The 16,254-nt window shown below is 37.5% G+C and overlaps 1 protein-coding gene across 3 annotated transcripts in view; it reads right to left on the bottom strand.

Moving 5' to 3' along the window:
- Positions 1-451: 451 nt before the first annotated feature.
- The window catches only part of Polq (DNA polymerase theta), a 104,930-nt gene continuing 89,127 nt past the window's right edge, over positions 452-16,254 (bottom strand). For all 3 annotated transcript variants that reach the window (XM_076868281.2, XM_076868282.2, XM_076868283.2), the window contains 6 exons: positions 14,757-14,941; positions 5,952-6,063; positions 5,406-5,530; positions 1,731-1,884; positions 1,011-1,126; positions 452-565 (listed from right to left, as the gene is read on the bottom strand). In XM_076868281.2, the coding sequence (XP_076724396.2) occupies positions 452-565; positions 1,011-1,126; positions 1,731-1,884; positions 5,406-5,530; positions 5,952-6,063; positions 14,757-14,941 (806 nt within the window). The remainder of the gene's footprint in view (positions 566-1,010; positions 1,127-1,730; positions 1,885-5,405; positions 5,531-5,951; positions 6,064-14,756; positions 14,942-16,254) is intronic.

Raw genomic sequence — 16,254 nt, 5'->3', positions numbered from 1 at the left:
CTGAACCCTGGTGGTGTACATGGAACCCCATCCTCGTCCTACTGGTCCCTGATGGGTCTGTACCAGGGGAGCCTGATTCCAGGACCCCTGAGGATGCCTCTAAGGCTGTGGCTCAGCTTTCCTAGTCAGTCAGGTAGATAAGGAGCTTAAGTGCTAAGTGCATATTTCAAGCATACGTTCTGAACCTGTTTAAATTCACAATAAATTATGAAAGGCTAATCCACAGATATTCTTTCAGAGTGAATATAATCACTGAACTTGGTATATTACCCCCCTCCCTACCCTCAACATCTTTTTTACTGTTGTAGAGAAAGACCCTCACTACAGAATTATCCTAAATCTATCAAGACCTGAGAATTTGTGTTCATGAAGGAGGTGAAAGGGCAGTCTCTGTTCTTCCCAGGTGACAATATCTGCACCAGGCTTCCCTGGGGCTTAGTCAACTACATGGTTATATATCAAAGTCCTTCAGCTCTCCCCAGCTAGCACCTATTTTCACTTTCACTTTCAATTTCACAGAAAGCTTTATGGCACTCTCCATTTCCTTCTTGACGATCTGAGCTACCTACAAAAAAAACACAATTTTTCGAGGTTAACAAACTCTGTCAGGTCAAAGGCTGTTTCCCAACCCATCCACTGACATGGCGATAAACCAAAGGTGCTTAAAACACAATCAGAAAAGAGCCAGGAATCTCAAAAGGCCCTTCACTGATGGGCAGGAGGCCTGACAGCTTTAACTAGAACATTCAGAGCTTGGAAACCCTCAGGGCAAGACTCCAAATTGTTAGCTTACCCTAACAAAATTACCCCAGCATCAGGGATTTCTTTACGTTTAAGATAAGTATGAAACTGAGCACTGTTACCTCCTTCTGTAGTTGTAAGGACTCAACAAGCATCTAGCCACCCTGCAGCCCGTGAAGAGCCCCCAAAACCTCATGCACAGGAAAAAGCGAGTGGCCTCACCCAGAGGTTTAGCTCCCTATGGAGTGAACCACACACTGCAAAAATACCTGAACAACATCCTCTTCTGCCACTTCATATAAAAGTTCATCATGAAGTTGAAGGATGAAGAAGCCTCCTCTGTTCTGGCAGAACATCCCTTGCAGTTTTCTCTTTGGTAACAATCCTATCTCAGGAAAAATGAGTAGCATGTCATTGTGCCCTGGGATAGCCTCCTTTTGATGGTCCCAACCTGTGGCTATCTTTAACACCATAACTCATCTTCAAAGACATATCTAGGTGGCCTATCACTGGAGACCATTATGTTAAGCAAAATAAGCCAAACTCAGGAAAAAGGAAAAGAAAGGAGGTGGGGTACAGTGGGACCTCATGAAAAGCAAAGGGAGCTCTGTAGAGGAAAGAGACCAAGAGGTGGGAGGAGGGGAAGGAGGAGGAAAGTGTTGGGGAGTGATATTGGCTAAATTATATTGTTATATGGTATGCATGTATAAATATGTCACAACAAATCCCATCATTATGTACAGCTATAATGCACCAATAAAAAATGTGGAAAGAGAAAAATAACATTCCCTGCTTTGATTTTTAATATGGCAAATACAATACATATAACCCACATTAACAAAAATTATTTGGGATCCTTAATAATTTCAAAGAGTATGAAGACATTGAGAACTGCTGAGAAATAAAATATAAAAAACTTCCCTTTTTTCTGATAATATTGTTTTCACCATGTTATAGCAGGGCCTTCATCAAGGGACAAACCGACAAACCTGTTCTATTGATTTGGAGCTTACCCTCCCGATGGCCATGGGACTTGAAGGTTGAGTGGAGGGTCTCTAGTTGCTTCTGAATGTTAACTGTGGCTATTTTGACTATATCAGCCGCTGATCCTTGGACTGTAGTGTTGATGGCTTGACGCTCAGCCTATAAAATACAACAACAGGTGCTCTATCAGATGCACTAACATGGTTTTCTGCTTGACCTGAGTGTCCACAGATCGGTATTCATATTTGCTGTCAGAATGGAAATTTGGACTGAGACATGACCTAGAACGTCAACTATTAGGCTGCATCCTAAGAATAACAACCACAATGATCCATGGCTCTAGATTCTGTAGTGGCCACACATTTCCTTTAGACTAAGTGTAAAAAGTCAGGCTTGTTTCAGTTTAGAAATCTTCAGTACTCAACTAGGCCCCAAATTTGCATAGTATTTAGAATGTATTCAGTAACTCAAGATTATTTTATCTTAGAAAAATATGCCATCAGTGTTCTAGCTATTCTAAACTCCTCTCTAAAGGATTTATTCCTCAAAGTACTTTTTCTTTTGCTTCTTCTTCTTCTTCTTTTTTTTTTTTTTTAACAGTTCTGGGGATTGAACTCGGTGGCAATCCACCATTAGGTTATATTCCAGACTTTTAATTTTGAGACAAGGATTTTGCTAAGTTGACCAGAGTGGCCCCAAACTTGCAATTCCCCTGCCTTAGCCTCTTGAGGTGCAACGCTGTACCCAGCTATTCCTCAAAATACCCTTAATCTTATAGATGTAAGTAGAGCATCATTCTTTGTGCTGTGGAACGGAAGCACATCCCCCATACTACTGGCCTGTTGGTCCTTAATTGAGTTTGGCTCCAGCTGATAAGAATCAGTGTTTTTTATCGGCTGCTGAGGCTACATGGCTACATTAGCTGCTAGAAAAAGTGCAGATCTTGGATCTCTTGGTGGATACCTTAAAACTTTCCTGAAATGATTGCTGCCAGGAGCTTCTTGGCTGGGCAATTATGGCTGCTAAAAATAATTATACCAGAACAATAGGGGAAGAGACCTGAGTTAATATCTGGTATAACCTCTCCATGAATATCACTCCTGATGCCCCAGAATTTCTAAAAAAACAAATGGCAGGTGTCTACTCAATGTAACTCAAAGTTCCTCTCAAGTTCCCAGCCACCTGGCCTACAAACAACTTTTAGAAGGTTAAATAAATGTTGAAGAAGTATACCTTAAAAAAAAGAAAAAGAAAAGAAAGTAACTTGTTGCTTGTCAAATGCTAATGAATCCACTGTAAACTTGGTTGTCACTGTTTAAAGAGTGACTGAATAATTTCAGTCATACTAACTCCGGTTCCTTGAAAGTAGACACTTCCTGTCATGATTCCTTGCTGCCTTTCTATCACTTACAATGCCCCACCCATACCCATGCAATTTCAAGTGCTGTCCCCTATGAAAGGACAGCCTATGCTAGTTTTGGCCAATGAAATGTGAGACTGACACACAATACTACCACACACACAAAAAAGGGGGTATATCCCAGGTAAAGACTTCATTCCAGAATGAAGAAAATGTGGAGCAAAGCCATGATCAACATGGAGCCAAACTGTAACATGAATGCACAATAAACCTTGATTTAACCCACTGAAATTCTGGGGATGATTTCATTAAGCAAACACAGAAACAAATAATATATACTTTATGGCATTGTTACTTCTCTGATTCTCTCCCAAATTAAGGAAACTTGGCAGTTTGGGCTGGGTCCCACAAAGTTCAGTGCTTTCATTACCAGAATTTTTTTATCTACATAAAAAAATGTGGTCTTCTGGAAATGGAAGACTTGGCCATTAAGACCAATCCTCCCACTGACAGTATCTCTGCTGAAAAAGGTAGTCAGAAAAAGCCTCTCTGAATGAGTCAGATGAAAAGCAGGTTAAAAAAAAAAATCTAGAAACTAGAGAACTAGGAGAGAAAGAAAACAAAAGGAAGAGATCCTGGCATTGGAGACTCTCATTTCTCCCAGAGAAACAAAAATATTCTAGAAGCAGAAGCTGAGAAGCTAAAAAGCTGAGCAGAACTCTTTAGTCTTTAGGATTTTAAGGAAACAAATATTTGAGTTCAGGGTCCCACAAGTATAAAAGGACCTGGTAATCATCAGGTTGCAACCCAAAACCAATACTCAAGGAAAAAAGATAAATTGAAATAGTGTGACCCTGCCATTTTGCTTCAAATCATTTCTGTCTCTAGGGTAATCCTATATTGTTGGTCTCTGGTCCTCCTGCTTCTAAGAAGCAATGATACATTTTCTCTGAATGAAAGCAAAATCATCAAACAAGATAAACTTACTTCCTCAATCTCCCAATATACAATGCTTAACACTCAGTAAAAACTAACTAGGACAATAAGAAATTAAGACAATATAACTTTTTATGGAAAACTAAGAAAAACAAAAGGCAAAAAGAACAGAGTACAAGAATATGAGACTCACCAGTTGATCAACTATTATCAAACTTAGTCAACTCTATAATCCTGTTTGATATATTCAAGGACATAAGAAAAAAAATTGAACTTTTCATCAGAGGGTGATATATCATAAAATGAGAACAAAACAAATTCTAGAACTAAAAACATTAAAATAACATAAACACTCAATAGGTGTTTTAAACAGCACATCAATGAATCAATCAGTAAAATGAAAATTAAAAATATTTAATTGGATCTTTTGTATCAACAAAAGTGAATATTAAAAATATTCAGAATGCATTTATTTAAAAAATTTAAAAATTCGGAATAAAGTAAGATGAAATGTAAATGTGGAAAATACAGAACAAAGAATATGAAACATAAGGGATTGAAAAAAATAAGCTTATAATTTATAACAGGAGTTCTAGAAAAAAGAGAAAAGAATATGATGAAACAGTAGTTAAAGTAGTGTCTAACAGTTTTCCCAAATCAGCAAAACATGTCAAGCCACAAATTCAGGAAGCCTCAATTAGCCCTCCCCACAATACAAACACAATTAAAAACCACACAGTCTTAGGCACAGGGCAGAATATATGGTCAAAATCAGACAGAAAGAAAAATATACTGAAAACAACTGAAGGGAAAAACAGGCAAATTATAATCAATGAAGCAACAATTTAAAAAAGGATCAGCAAACTGGTCTGCAGACCAAATCTAGACCACCTCCTATTTCTACAGATAAACTTTTCTTGGAATACAGCCTCACTCATTCATGTATTATCTGTGACATCTTTTATACTACACCAGAGGGTTGAAGAGTTGTGACCCAGAATCTAAAGCCTATTAGCATTTCCTTTATCTGATGCAGGCACCATTAAAAATGTCAAGGAAAGTTCTATTCATGGGTAATATGCTTACATTTTTCCCTCTGAATATGAAAGGAGACAAACACACTTCTTTGGAACACTGCTCTACTTCTATTTTACATTGTCCTAGCCAGGAAGTCAAGCAAAAGCAATAAAAGGAATAAGGTTAGAAAAGTTCTATAGTTATGAATGCAGAAGTCATCAACAAAATCAATGATTACCCTTGTTGATACAAAAGATCCAATTAATAGTCTAGTATTCCTAAAAAGGGACATTAGTAGTACTTAGCCTTTGTTGAAAAAATACATGTCATTGAAATATGAAGTTAAAAATCAGAAACTTCAACATACATGAGCTTTATGATAAGGGTTGTTGTCTTTGATTCCTGGCAAGTATCTTCGCCTTCCCAAAATGGTCTGAACAAAGCCATCTCTTTTACAATTCTTCACTGTCTCTTTCATGAAATGATTAATCCCTAAGAAAGAAAATACAGAAAAAACTAACAACCAAAGTCATCCTTCATTTCATTCATTGGTTTCAATAGACATGGTAAAATCTATCACATTTTTTAGTTCCTAGTACATTTAATCCGTGGCTTATTGTTTTAAACTAATGCTATCTAAGCCCCTAGCTCAAGTCCCAAACACAATAATACAGTAGCATATTCAGCAACTGTATTTTGCTATTCTGTATCTGTCCCTTTTATGGAAAGAAAAAAAAAGTATATCATATTAAAAAATCATAAGTAAGGTTAATGTTATTTGCCCCTAACAATGTCTGATGAAGACTTTTGATTAAGAAGAGATTTTAATAGAAAAGCCTGCAACTTGACTTTAAGTTAATCTAACATGGTCAGCTAGGTGGCAGAGAGGGGAATCAGCACTCAAGCTCCTCACCTGTGTACCTGGACTTGAAGGAATCAATATAGCAAGCAGCATCTTCTTCTTTAATGCCCATCTGCTCTCCTAGAGATTTAGCTCCCATCCCATAAATGATTCCATAGCAAATCTGAAAAGGAGTCATCATACTTAGCAAGTAAATTAAAAGTCATAACTACATAAAATGCAAATACAGAGTTCATTAGGATTAGAATTTTTGTAAATTTTTTTTATTTCATGGTAGATCAAAGAAATGATGAGATCTGCTTTAATGGTTTAAACTCATAAAGGCTAATATCCACTGAACATCTGTACTGCCTTTTGGCATCACCTTTTGAGGGGATGGAATGAATAAAGGAAGAGAGTAAGTGATTCCTGGAAATAAATACCTTCCTCAACTCACAGCCTCCTGAAATCCCACAAATGCAGAATTTGTCTGAGTTAAAAACAAATAAAAACTCCTGAGGAAATTGGGCAACAGTGCAGGAGAATGGTCTACATGAGGCCACTAAAGAAACTCTGATTGATATTAATTGACAATAATTACTGCCTGGGTTCACACCTATTTCCACCATTCACAAGACATAAATATTGCACTAGCCATCTAACCTCTTTGTATTTTATTTCTTCATCCATAAAATGAAGACAGTGATACTCATGTCACGGATTGGTAAGCATTTCAGCAGTAAGTAACTGGAAGTGCAAATGTAAAATGAACACAGAAGGCCTTAGAGCTGGGGTATGCCTCTCAGCCAATAATCCTGCTCTCTGGAAAATGGGTCAGATGCCCCACAGGGCACTTGGTAAGAAGTGTCAGTGTTGATACAGGCTAGGAAGTGTGTAAGTGCGGCCTTGACCTTCTCAAGCAGGAGTAGGAATTTGCATGGATCCACTTCAGAGATACAAGTCAGCATGAAGGTTCACAGTCCTCAAAAATCTAAAACGCGGCCTACCGCGCCTGCAAGGTGGGCAGACCTGTGACCAACCGGCGGAGCAGGCCCAGCGGCCCGCCGGCGTGGTACACACATCGCCCCAATTGGAGGAGGGGCAGAGCAGAGCCGCCGCCCGAACCTGAAAGGTAGGCAGACCTGCGACCTACCCGAAGAACAGGCCCAGCGGCCCGACGGCTGGCAGACACATCACCCCAATTGGAGGAAAGGCCCAGGTACCGCTCACAAGGTAGGCAGACCACGCGTCCCAAAGAAGGGGCACGCCGGCCTAGTTAAAAGATCACTCCAATTGGAGGAGGGGCACAGCCGCCGCCTGCGCCTGCAAGGTAGGCAGACCTGCAACCTGGAGAATAGGACCAGCGACCTGCCAGTGTGGTAGACAGATCACCCCTATTGGAGCAGGAGCCCAGCCATTGCCAGCAAGGTAGGCAGACCACGTGACCTGGAGAAGGGGCCCAGCCGCCGACCACCCCTGCAAGGAAGACTTTGCAATTATACAAGAGCAATATAAATATATAGGGGGAAAATTCAATAACACATCAGTTTCACCCAGAAGAAAGAAACGTGAGCAGTATGAAAAGACAAGGAAAGAAAGGACCACAAGCAATGCAGGTCAACTCAACTTTAGAAGAGGTAATAGCTGCAGCAGATGGAATGTCAGATAAAGAATTCAGGATTTAAATGCTTCAGATGATCTGGAGTCTCAAGGAAGACATTAGACAGCAAAATCAGACAATGAAAGACCACTTCGGCAATGAATTACATAAACAAATCCAAGAAGCAAAAGATCAACTATATAGGGAGATAGAGGTTATAAAAAACAAACAAACAGAAATCCTAGAAATGCAGGAAGCAATAAACCAACTTAAAAACTCAATTGAGAATACTACCAGCACAGTAGAACACTTAGAAGATAGAACATCAGACAATGAAGACAAAGTATTTCAACTTGAAAAGAACATAGACAGCTCAGCAAGACTGTTAAGAAACCATGAGCAGAACATCCAAGAAATTTGGGATAACATAAAGAGACCAAACTTAAGAGTCATTGGGACACAGGAAGGTATAGAGGTCCAAACCAAAGGAATGAGCAATCTGTTCAACAAAATAATATGAGAAAACTTCCCAGACTTGAAGAATGAGACAGAATCCCAAATCCTAGAAGCCTACAGGATGCCGAATGTGCAAAATCATAAGAGATCCACACCTAGACACATTATAATGAAGATGCCCAACATACAGAATAAGGAGAGAATTTTAAAAGTTTCAAGAGAAAGGAAGCAGATTACATTTAGGGGTAAACCAATCAGGATAACAGCTGATCTTTCAACACAGACTCTGAAAGCTAGAAGATCCTGGAACAACATATTTCAAACGCTGAAAGAAAATCGGTTCCAACCAAGAATTGTGTATCCAGCGAAATTAAGCTTCAGGATGGAAGAGGAAATTATAACCTTTCACGATAAACAAAGTTAAAAGAATTTGCAGCTAGAAAACCATCACTTCAAAACATCCTCAGCAAAACATTACAGGAAGAGGAAATGGAAAATAACAATAAAAACCAACAGTGGAAGGTAGTACAGTAAAGGGAAAAGTAATCAAAGAGGAGAAACAAACCATGTTAAGTAACATAAATAAACAAATATGACTGGAAGAACAATCCATATCTCAATAATAACCCTAAATGTTAATGGCTTAAACTCACCAATTAAGAGACACAGGCTAGTAGAATGGATCAAAAAAAAAAAAAAAAAAGATCCAACAATATGCTGCCTACAGGAGACGCATTTGATAGGAAAAGGCATACATAGACTGAAGGTGAAAGGTTGGGAAAAATCATATCACTCATATGGACTTCGGAAACAAGCAGGAGTGTCCATACTCATATCAAATAAAATAGATTTCAAGCCAAAGTTAATCAAAAGGGATAAAGAGGGACACTAAATACTGCTCAAGGGAACCATACACCAACAAGACATAACAATCATAAATATATATGCTCCAAACAATGGTGCAGCTATGTTCATCAAACAAACTCTTCTCAAGTTCAAGAGTCTAATAGACCACCATACAATAATCATGGGAGACTTAAACACACCTCTCTCACCACTGGACAGATCTTCCAAACAAAAGTTGAATAAAGAAACTATAGAACTCAATAATACAATTAATAACCTAGACTTAATTGACATATATAGAATATACCATCCAACATCAAGCAGTTACACTTTTTTCTCAGCAGCACATGGATCCTTCTCAAAAATAGGTCATATAGATAGCATCTTCAACAAATGGTGCTGGGAAAACTGGAAATCCATATGCAATAAAATGAAACTGAATCCCCTCCTCTCGCCATGCACAAAAGTTAACTCAAAATGGATCAAGGACCTTGATATCAAATCAGAGACTATGCGTCTGATAGATGAAAAGGTTGGCTCCGATCTACATATTGTGGGGTCGGGCCCCAAATTCCTTAATAGGACACCCATAGCACAAGAGTTAAAAACAAGAATCAACAAATGGGACTTACTTAAACTAAAAAGTTTTTTCTCAGCAAGAGAAACAATGAGAGGTAAATAGGGAGCCTACATCATGGGAACAAATTTTTACTCCTCACACTTCAGATAGAGCCCAATATCCAGAGTATACAAAGAACTCAAAAAATTAAACAATAAGAAAACAAATAACCCAATCAACAAATGGGCCAAAGACCTGAACAGACACTTCTCAGAGGAGGACATACAATCAATCAACAAGTACATGAAAAAATGCTCACCATCTCTAGCAGTCAGAGAAATGCAAATCAAAACCACCCTAAGATACCATCTCACTCCAGTAAGATGGGCAGCCATTATGAAGTCGAACAATAACAAGTGCTGGCGAGGATGTGGGAATAAGGGTACTCTTATACATTGCTGGTGGGACTGCAAAATGGTGAGGCCAATATGGAAAGCAGTATGGAGATTCCTGGGAGAGCTGGGAATGGAACCACCATTTGACCCAGCTATTGCCCTTCTCGGACTATTCCCTGAAGACCTCAAAAGAGCGTACTACAGGGATACTGCCACATCGATGTTCATAGCAGCACAATTCACAATAGCTAGACTGTGGAACCAACCCCGATGCCCCTCAATAGATGAATGGATAAAAAAAAATGTGGCATTTATACACAATGGAGTACTACGCAGCACTAAGAAATGACAAAATCATGGAATTTGCAGGGAAATGGATGGCACTAGAGCAGATTATGCTAAGTGAAGCTAGCCAATCCCTAAAAAACAAATGCCAAATGTCTTCTTTGATATAATGAGAGCAACCAAGAACAGAGCAGGGAGGAAGAGCAGGAGGAAAAGATTAACATTAAGCAGAGTCATGAAGTGGGAGGGAAAGGGAGAGAAAAGGGAAATTGCTTGGAAATGGAAGGAGACCCTCATTGTTATACAAAATTACATATAAGAATTTGTGAGGGGAATGGGAAAAAAATAAGGAGAGAAATGAATTACAGTAGATGGGGTAGAGAGAGAAGATGGGAGGGGAGGAGAGGGGGGATAGTAGAGGATAGGAAAGGTAGCAGAATACAACAGTTACTATTATGGTATTATGTAAAAATGAGGATGTGTAACCGATGTGATTCTGCAATCTTTGTAATGTTTTGAATAACCAATAAAAAAAAAATAGGTCATATATTATGTCAAAGGGCAACTCTTAGACATTATAAAGGAGTAGAGATAATACCATACATCTTATCTGATCATAATGTAATGAAACTGGAAATCAACGATAAAAGAAGGAAGGAAAAATCATGCATCACTTGGAGAATGAACAATAGGTTACTGAATTATCAATGGGTTATAGAAGACATCAAGGAGGAAATTAAAAAATTCTTAGAGATAAATGAAAACACAGACACAACATATCGGAATCTATGGGACACAATGAAAGCAGTTCTAAGAGGAAAATTCATTGCCTGGAGTTCATTCTTTAAATAAAGAAAAAAAAACAACATAAATGATCTCACACTTCATCTCGAAATCCTAGAAAAAGAAGAGCAAATCAACCGCAAAAGAAGTAGAAGGCAAGAAGTAATTAAAATCAGAGCTGAAATTAATGAAATCGAAACAAAAGAAACAATTGAAAAAATTGACAAAACTGAAAGTTGGTTCTTTGAAAAAATAAATAAGATCGACAGACCCTTAGCCATGCTAATGAAGAGAAGAAGAGAGAGAACTCAAATTACTAGCATACGGGATGAAAAAGGCAATACCGCAACAGACACTTCAGAAATACAGAAGATAATTAGAAATTATTTTGAATCCTTATACTCCAATAAAATAGAAGATAGTGAAGGCATCAATAAATTTCTTAAGTCATATGATCTACCCAAATTGAGTCAGGAGGATATTGACAACCTAAACAGACCAATATCAATCAAGGAAATAGAAGAAGCCATCAAAAGACTACCAACTAAGAAAAGCCCAGGACCGGATAGGTATACAGCAGAGTTTTACAAAACCTTTAAAGAAGAACTAATACCAATACTTTTCAAGCTATTCCAGGAAATAGAGAAAGAGGGAGAACTTCCAAATTCATTCTACGAGGCCAACATCACCCTGATTCCTAAACCAGACAAAGACACTTCAAAGAAAGAAAACTACAGACCAATATCTCTAATGAATCTAGATGCAAAAATCCTCAATAAAATTCTGGCGAATCGGATACAAAAACATATCAAAAAAATTGTGCACCATGATCAAGTAGGATTCATCCCTGGGATTCAAGACTGGTTCAATATACGGAAATCAATAAATGTTATTCACCACATCAATAGACTTAAAGATAAGAACCACATGATCATATCGATAGATGCAGAAAAAGCATTCAACAAAGTACAGCATCCCTTCATGTTCAAAACTCTAGAAAAACTAGGGATAACAGGAACATACCTCAATATTGTAAAAGCTTTCTCTGCTAAGCCTCAGGTTAGCATCATTCTGAACGGAGAAAAATTGAAGGCATTCCCTCTAAAATCTGGAACAAGACAGGGATGCCCTCTCTCACCACTTCTGTTCAACATAGTTCTCGAAACACTGGCCAGAGCAATTAGACAGACGAAAGAAATTAAAGGCATATAAATAGGAAAAGAAGAACTTAAATTATCACTATTTGCAACTGACATGATTCTATACCACCAGACCCAAAAGGGTCTACAAAGAAACTATTAGAGCTAATAAATGAATTCAGCAAAGTGGCAGGATATAAAATCAACACGCATAAATCAAAGACATTCCTGTATATCAGTGACAAATCCTCTGAAATGGAAATGAGGACAACCACCCCATTCACAATATCCTCAAAAAAAATAAAATACTTGGGAATCAACCTAACAAAATAGGTGAAAGACTTATACAATGAAAACTACAGAACCCTAAAGAGAGAAATAGAAGAAGGTCTTAGAAGATGGAAAAATATACCCTGTTCATGGACAGGCAGAACCAACTTCATCAAAATGGCGATATTACCAAAAGTTCTCTATAGGTTTAATGCAATGCCAATCAAAATCCCAACGGCATTTCTTGCAGAAATAGATAAAGCAATCATGAAATTCATATGGAAAAATAAAAGACCCAGAATAGCAAAAACAACTCTAAGCAGGAAGTGTGAATCAGGCGGTATAGCAATACCAGACTTCAAACTATACTACAGAGCAATAGTAACAAAAACAGCATGGTACTGGTACCAAAACAGGCGGGTAGACCAATGGTACAGAATAGAGGACACAGAAACCAATCCACAAAACTACAACTATCTTATATTTGATAAAGGGGCTAAAAGCATGCAATGGAGGAAGGATAGCATCTTCAACAAATGGTGCTGGGAAAACTGGAAATCCATATGCAACAAAATGAAACTGAATCCCTTTCTCTCGCCATGCACAAAAGTTAACTCAAAATGGATCAAGGAGCTTGATATCAAATCAGAGTCAAGGCATCTGATAGAAAAAAAAGTTGGCTACGATCTACAAACTGTGAGGTCGGGCTCCAAATTCCTCAATAGGACACCCATAGCACAAGAGTTAATAACTAGAATCAACAAATGGGACTTACTCAAACTAAAAAGTTTTTTCTCAGCAAGAGAAACAATAAGAGAGGTACATAGGGAGCCTACATCCTGGGAACAAATCTTTACTCCTCACACTTCAGATAGAGCCCTAATATCCAGAGTATACAAAGAACTCAAAAAATTAAACAATAAGATAACAAATAACCCAATCAACAAATGGGCCAAGGACCTGAACAGACACTTCTCAGAGGAGGACATCAAATCAATCAACAAGTACATGAAAAAATGCTCACCATCTCTAGCAGTCAGAGAAATGCAAATCAAAACCACCCTAAGATACCATCTCACTCCAGTAAGATGGGCAGCCATTAGGAAGTCAAACAACAACAAGTGCTGACGAGGATGTGGGGAAAAGGGTACACTTGTACATTGCTGGTGGGACTGCAAATTGGTGCAGCCAATTTGGAAAGCAGTATGGAGATTTCTTGGAAAGCTGGGAATGGAACCACCATTTGACCCAGCTATTCCCCTTCTCGGTCTATTCCCTAAAGACCTAAAAAGAGCATACTACAGGGACACTGCTACATCGATGTTCATAGCAGCACAATTCACAATAGCAAGACTGTGGAACCAACCTAGATGCCCTTCAATAGACGAATGGATAAAAAAAAAAGTGGCATTTATACACAATGGAGTATTACTCTGCATTAAAAAATGACAAAATCATAGAATTTGTAGGGAAATAGATGGCATTAAAGCAGATTATGCTAAGAGAAGCTAGTCAATCCCTAAAAAACAAATGCCAAATGTCTTCTTTGATATAAGGAGAGTAACTAAGAACAGAGTAGGGAGGAAGAGCATGAGAAGAAGATTAACATTAAACAGGGATGAGAGGTGGGAGAGAAAGGGAGAGAGAAGGGAAATTGCATGGAAATGGAAGGAGACCCTCAGGGTTATACAAAATTACATACAAGAGGAAGTGAGGGGAAAGGGAAAAAAAAGGGGGGGGAGAAATGAATTACAGTAGATGGGGTAGAGAGAGAAGAGGGGAGAGGAGGGGAGGCAAGGGGGGATAGTAGAGGATAGGAAAGGCAGCAGAATACAACAGACACTAGTATGGCAATATGTAAATCAGTGGATGTGTAACCGATGTGATTCTGCAATCTGTATATGGGGTAAAAATGGGAGTTCATAACCCACTTGAATCAAAGTGTGAAATATGATATGTCAAGAACTATGTAATGTTTTGAACAACCAACAATAAAAAAAATAAAAAAAAGATTAAAAAAAAATCTAAAATGCAATCAGTCATTAATTGTAATCCACAGCTCAGCCAAGTTTTCTCCAAAAAGATTTGAGGACACTTTCTATACAATGTATTTTAGCCCCTTGCTGTGGGCAAGTAAAAATGAAAATATGGGACTTGATATCAGGACATTTACTGACTAGAAAGGATTTAAAATATAAACATACAACCATAAAATAAAAACATACAACTATAAACACAATGAAATACATCACTTTTAAATGATCTTGTAGTAAATACCAGGTGCTCTGACTAGCCATATTATGGTCTTAAATACACATGCCATTCTGACACAGAGTGGCCTCAGATCTTAGTCCATCTCATTCTTTCTATTGTTTTTACAAAGGAAAGTATAATAAGTACCATGAGATGGGCTCTAATGAATCGTTTGAAAAATGAAAAGACAGAAAAATGGTTCTTAAACTGAAAATAATTAAAATGACTTATTAAACATTTTTGAACCACTAAATCCTTCCCATTTATATTAAACATGTCCACCAGGATTACCTGCTTTGCTTGTTGCCTTAGATCATCTCCAACAGACTGTGGGTCCATCATCTTCCATTCTGCTGCGATGCTCCTGAAAACATCAGCTCCAGTGTTTAACACATGAATGAGACGATAATCTTGAGATAAATGAGCCAAGATTCTCAGTTCAAGCTGAGAATAATCAGCAGCCAATATTAAGCCACCTGAAATAGAAATGATCTTTAAAAAGATAGTACAACATTCTACACAATAAAATCCAACTTGTATATAATTGAGCAGGAAGACAGAAATTTAGTTCTCATTTAGAACTTTGAGTTCAGGTGTTCAAAAGTTTTTTCAGTATAATGCAATTTGGTTCTGTATATTAGATTGTTTTTTTCTGTTTAGCTTTCAAGTATATGTAATATGTATAAAGCTACCCTGACATCTGTCCCCTAAGCACCAAGCAGTGCTTTCCTCAGTGCTGCCATAGCACCTCGCACAATATAAAATAGCTCTTTCATGCCTCACTCACATGGCATTGGGTCCTTATGAATAGAAGAATTATATTTTCTTTTCATTCTACAGAAATATTTGCAGTTTCTGGTACATAAGAAGAATAGTTTTTGAATTAATTATTAATTAACTAATGGAGAAATTGATGTCTATGAGTGAACATATTAAGTGGGCTGAAGAGAAATGTGCTTTGCTTCAAAAGTAGATATGTAATGAAAAACATCAAGTGGTCAATAGGTAAAGCAGAGTTATTAAAAGGATTAAGATAATTTACCTATGGAATAGAAATGAGTGGCTCATATATACATAGTAAAAATAAAATCAAAAAATAAAAGCAGGATAAAAAATATTTTTTAAATTTTGCTATCATAAAGGAATCACTGCCATATTAAAAAAAAAGAGTTGCTACATATCAAGAACAGACAAAATACAAGTAAACAGTTCACAGAAATAATCAAAACTAAAGAATTTTAAACATATTAAAGAATGTTCATCTTCATTCATAATAAGAGAAATTGAAACTAAATCTATAGCAAAAAACAAATTTTCTTCTCTTAAATTACAAAAAATTGGAAGTTTGGACAATACATTCTGACTATAGAGAAAGAAACACTGAGATGTTCCCAGGAAGTAAAATGACAGTATCTATCAAAATTAAACAGGTCTGTGATTCACCAAACAAACCCACTGATTGCTGCACAGATTACCCACACATGGAATAAACCAGCTCATATTCAAATTTCTATAGTGATATGCATAATCTAATCTAACATAAAATTTTTATGAAAAAACCCAGACAACAACAGTATGAATGGAATGCTTATTTTTGCAATAGGGGGAAAAAAGATTACATATTCATATTTGCTTAAATTTGCTAAAGAAATATTGGCAAGGTATACAGGATACTCTTAGATGCAGTTATTTCTATGAAATAATTGTTCTGAGAGGTTAAGCAACAGGCACTGCCCCACTATTAGCACAGAGAAGGGAGGGACATGAGGTGGGCCATACAACTGTCTCA

Source organism: Callospermophilus lateralis, chromosome 10 (genome assembly GCF_048772815.1).
Source record: "Callospermophilus lateralis isolate mCalLat2 chromosome 10, mCalLat2.hap1, whole genome shotgun sequence".
In the NCBI taxonomy this organism is placed as follows: Eukaryota; Metazoa; Chordata; class Mammalia; order Rodentia; family Sciuridae; genus Callospermophilus; species Callospermophilus lateralis.
Note: the sequence above shows the minus strand (reverse complement) of the source record. Positions and strands in the feature narration are given on the sequence as shown.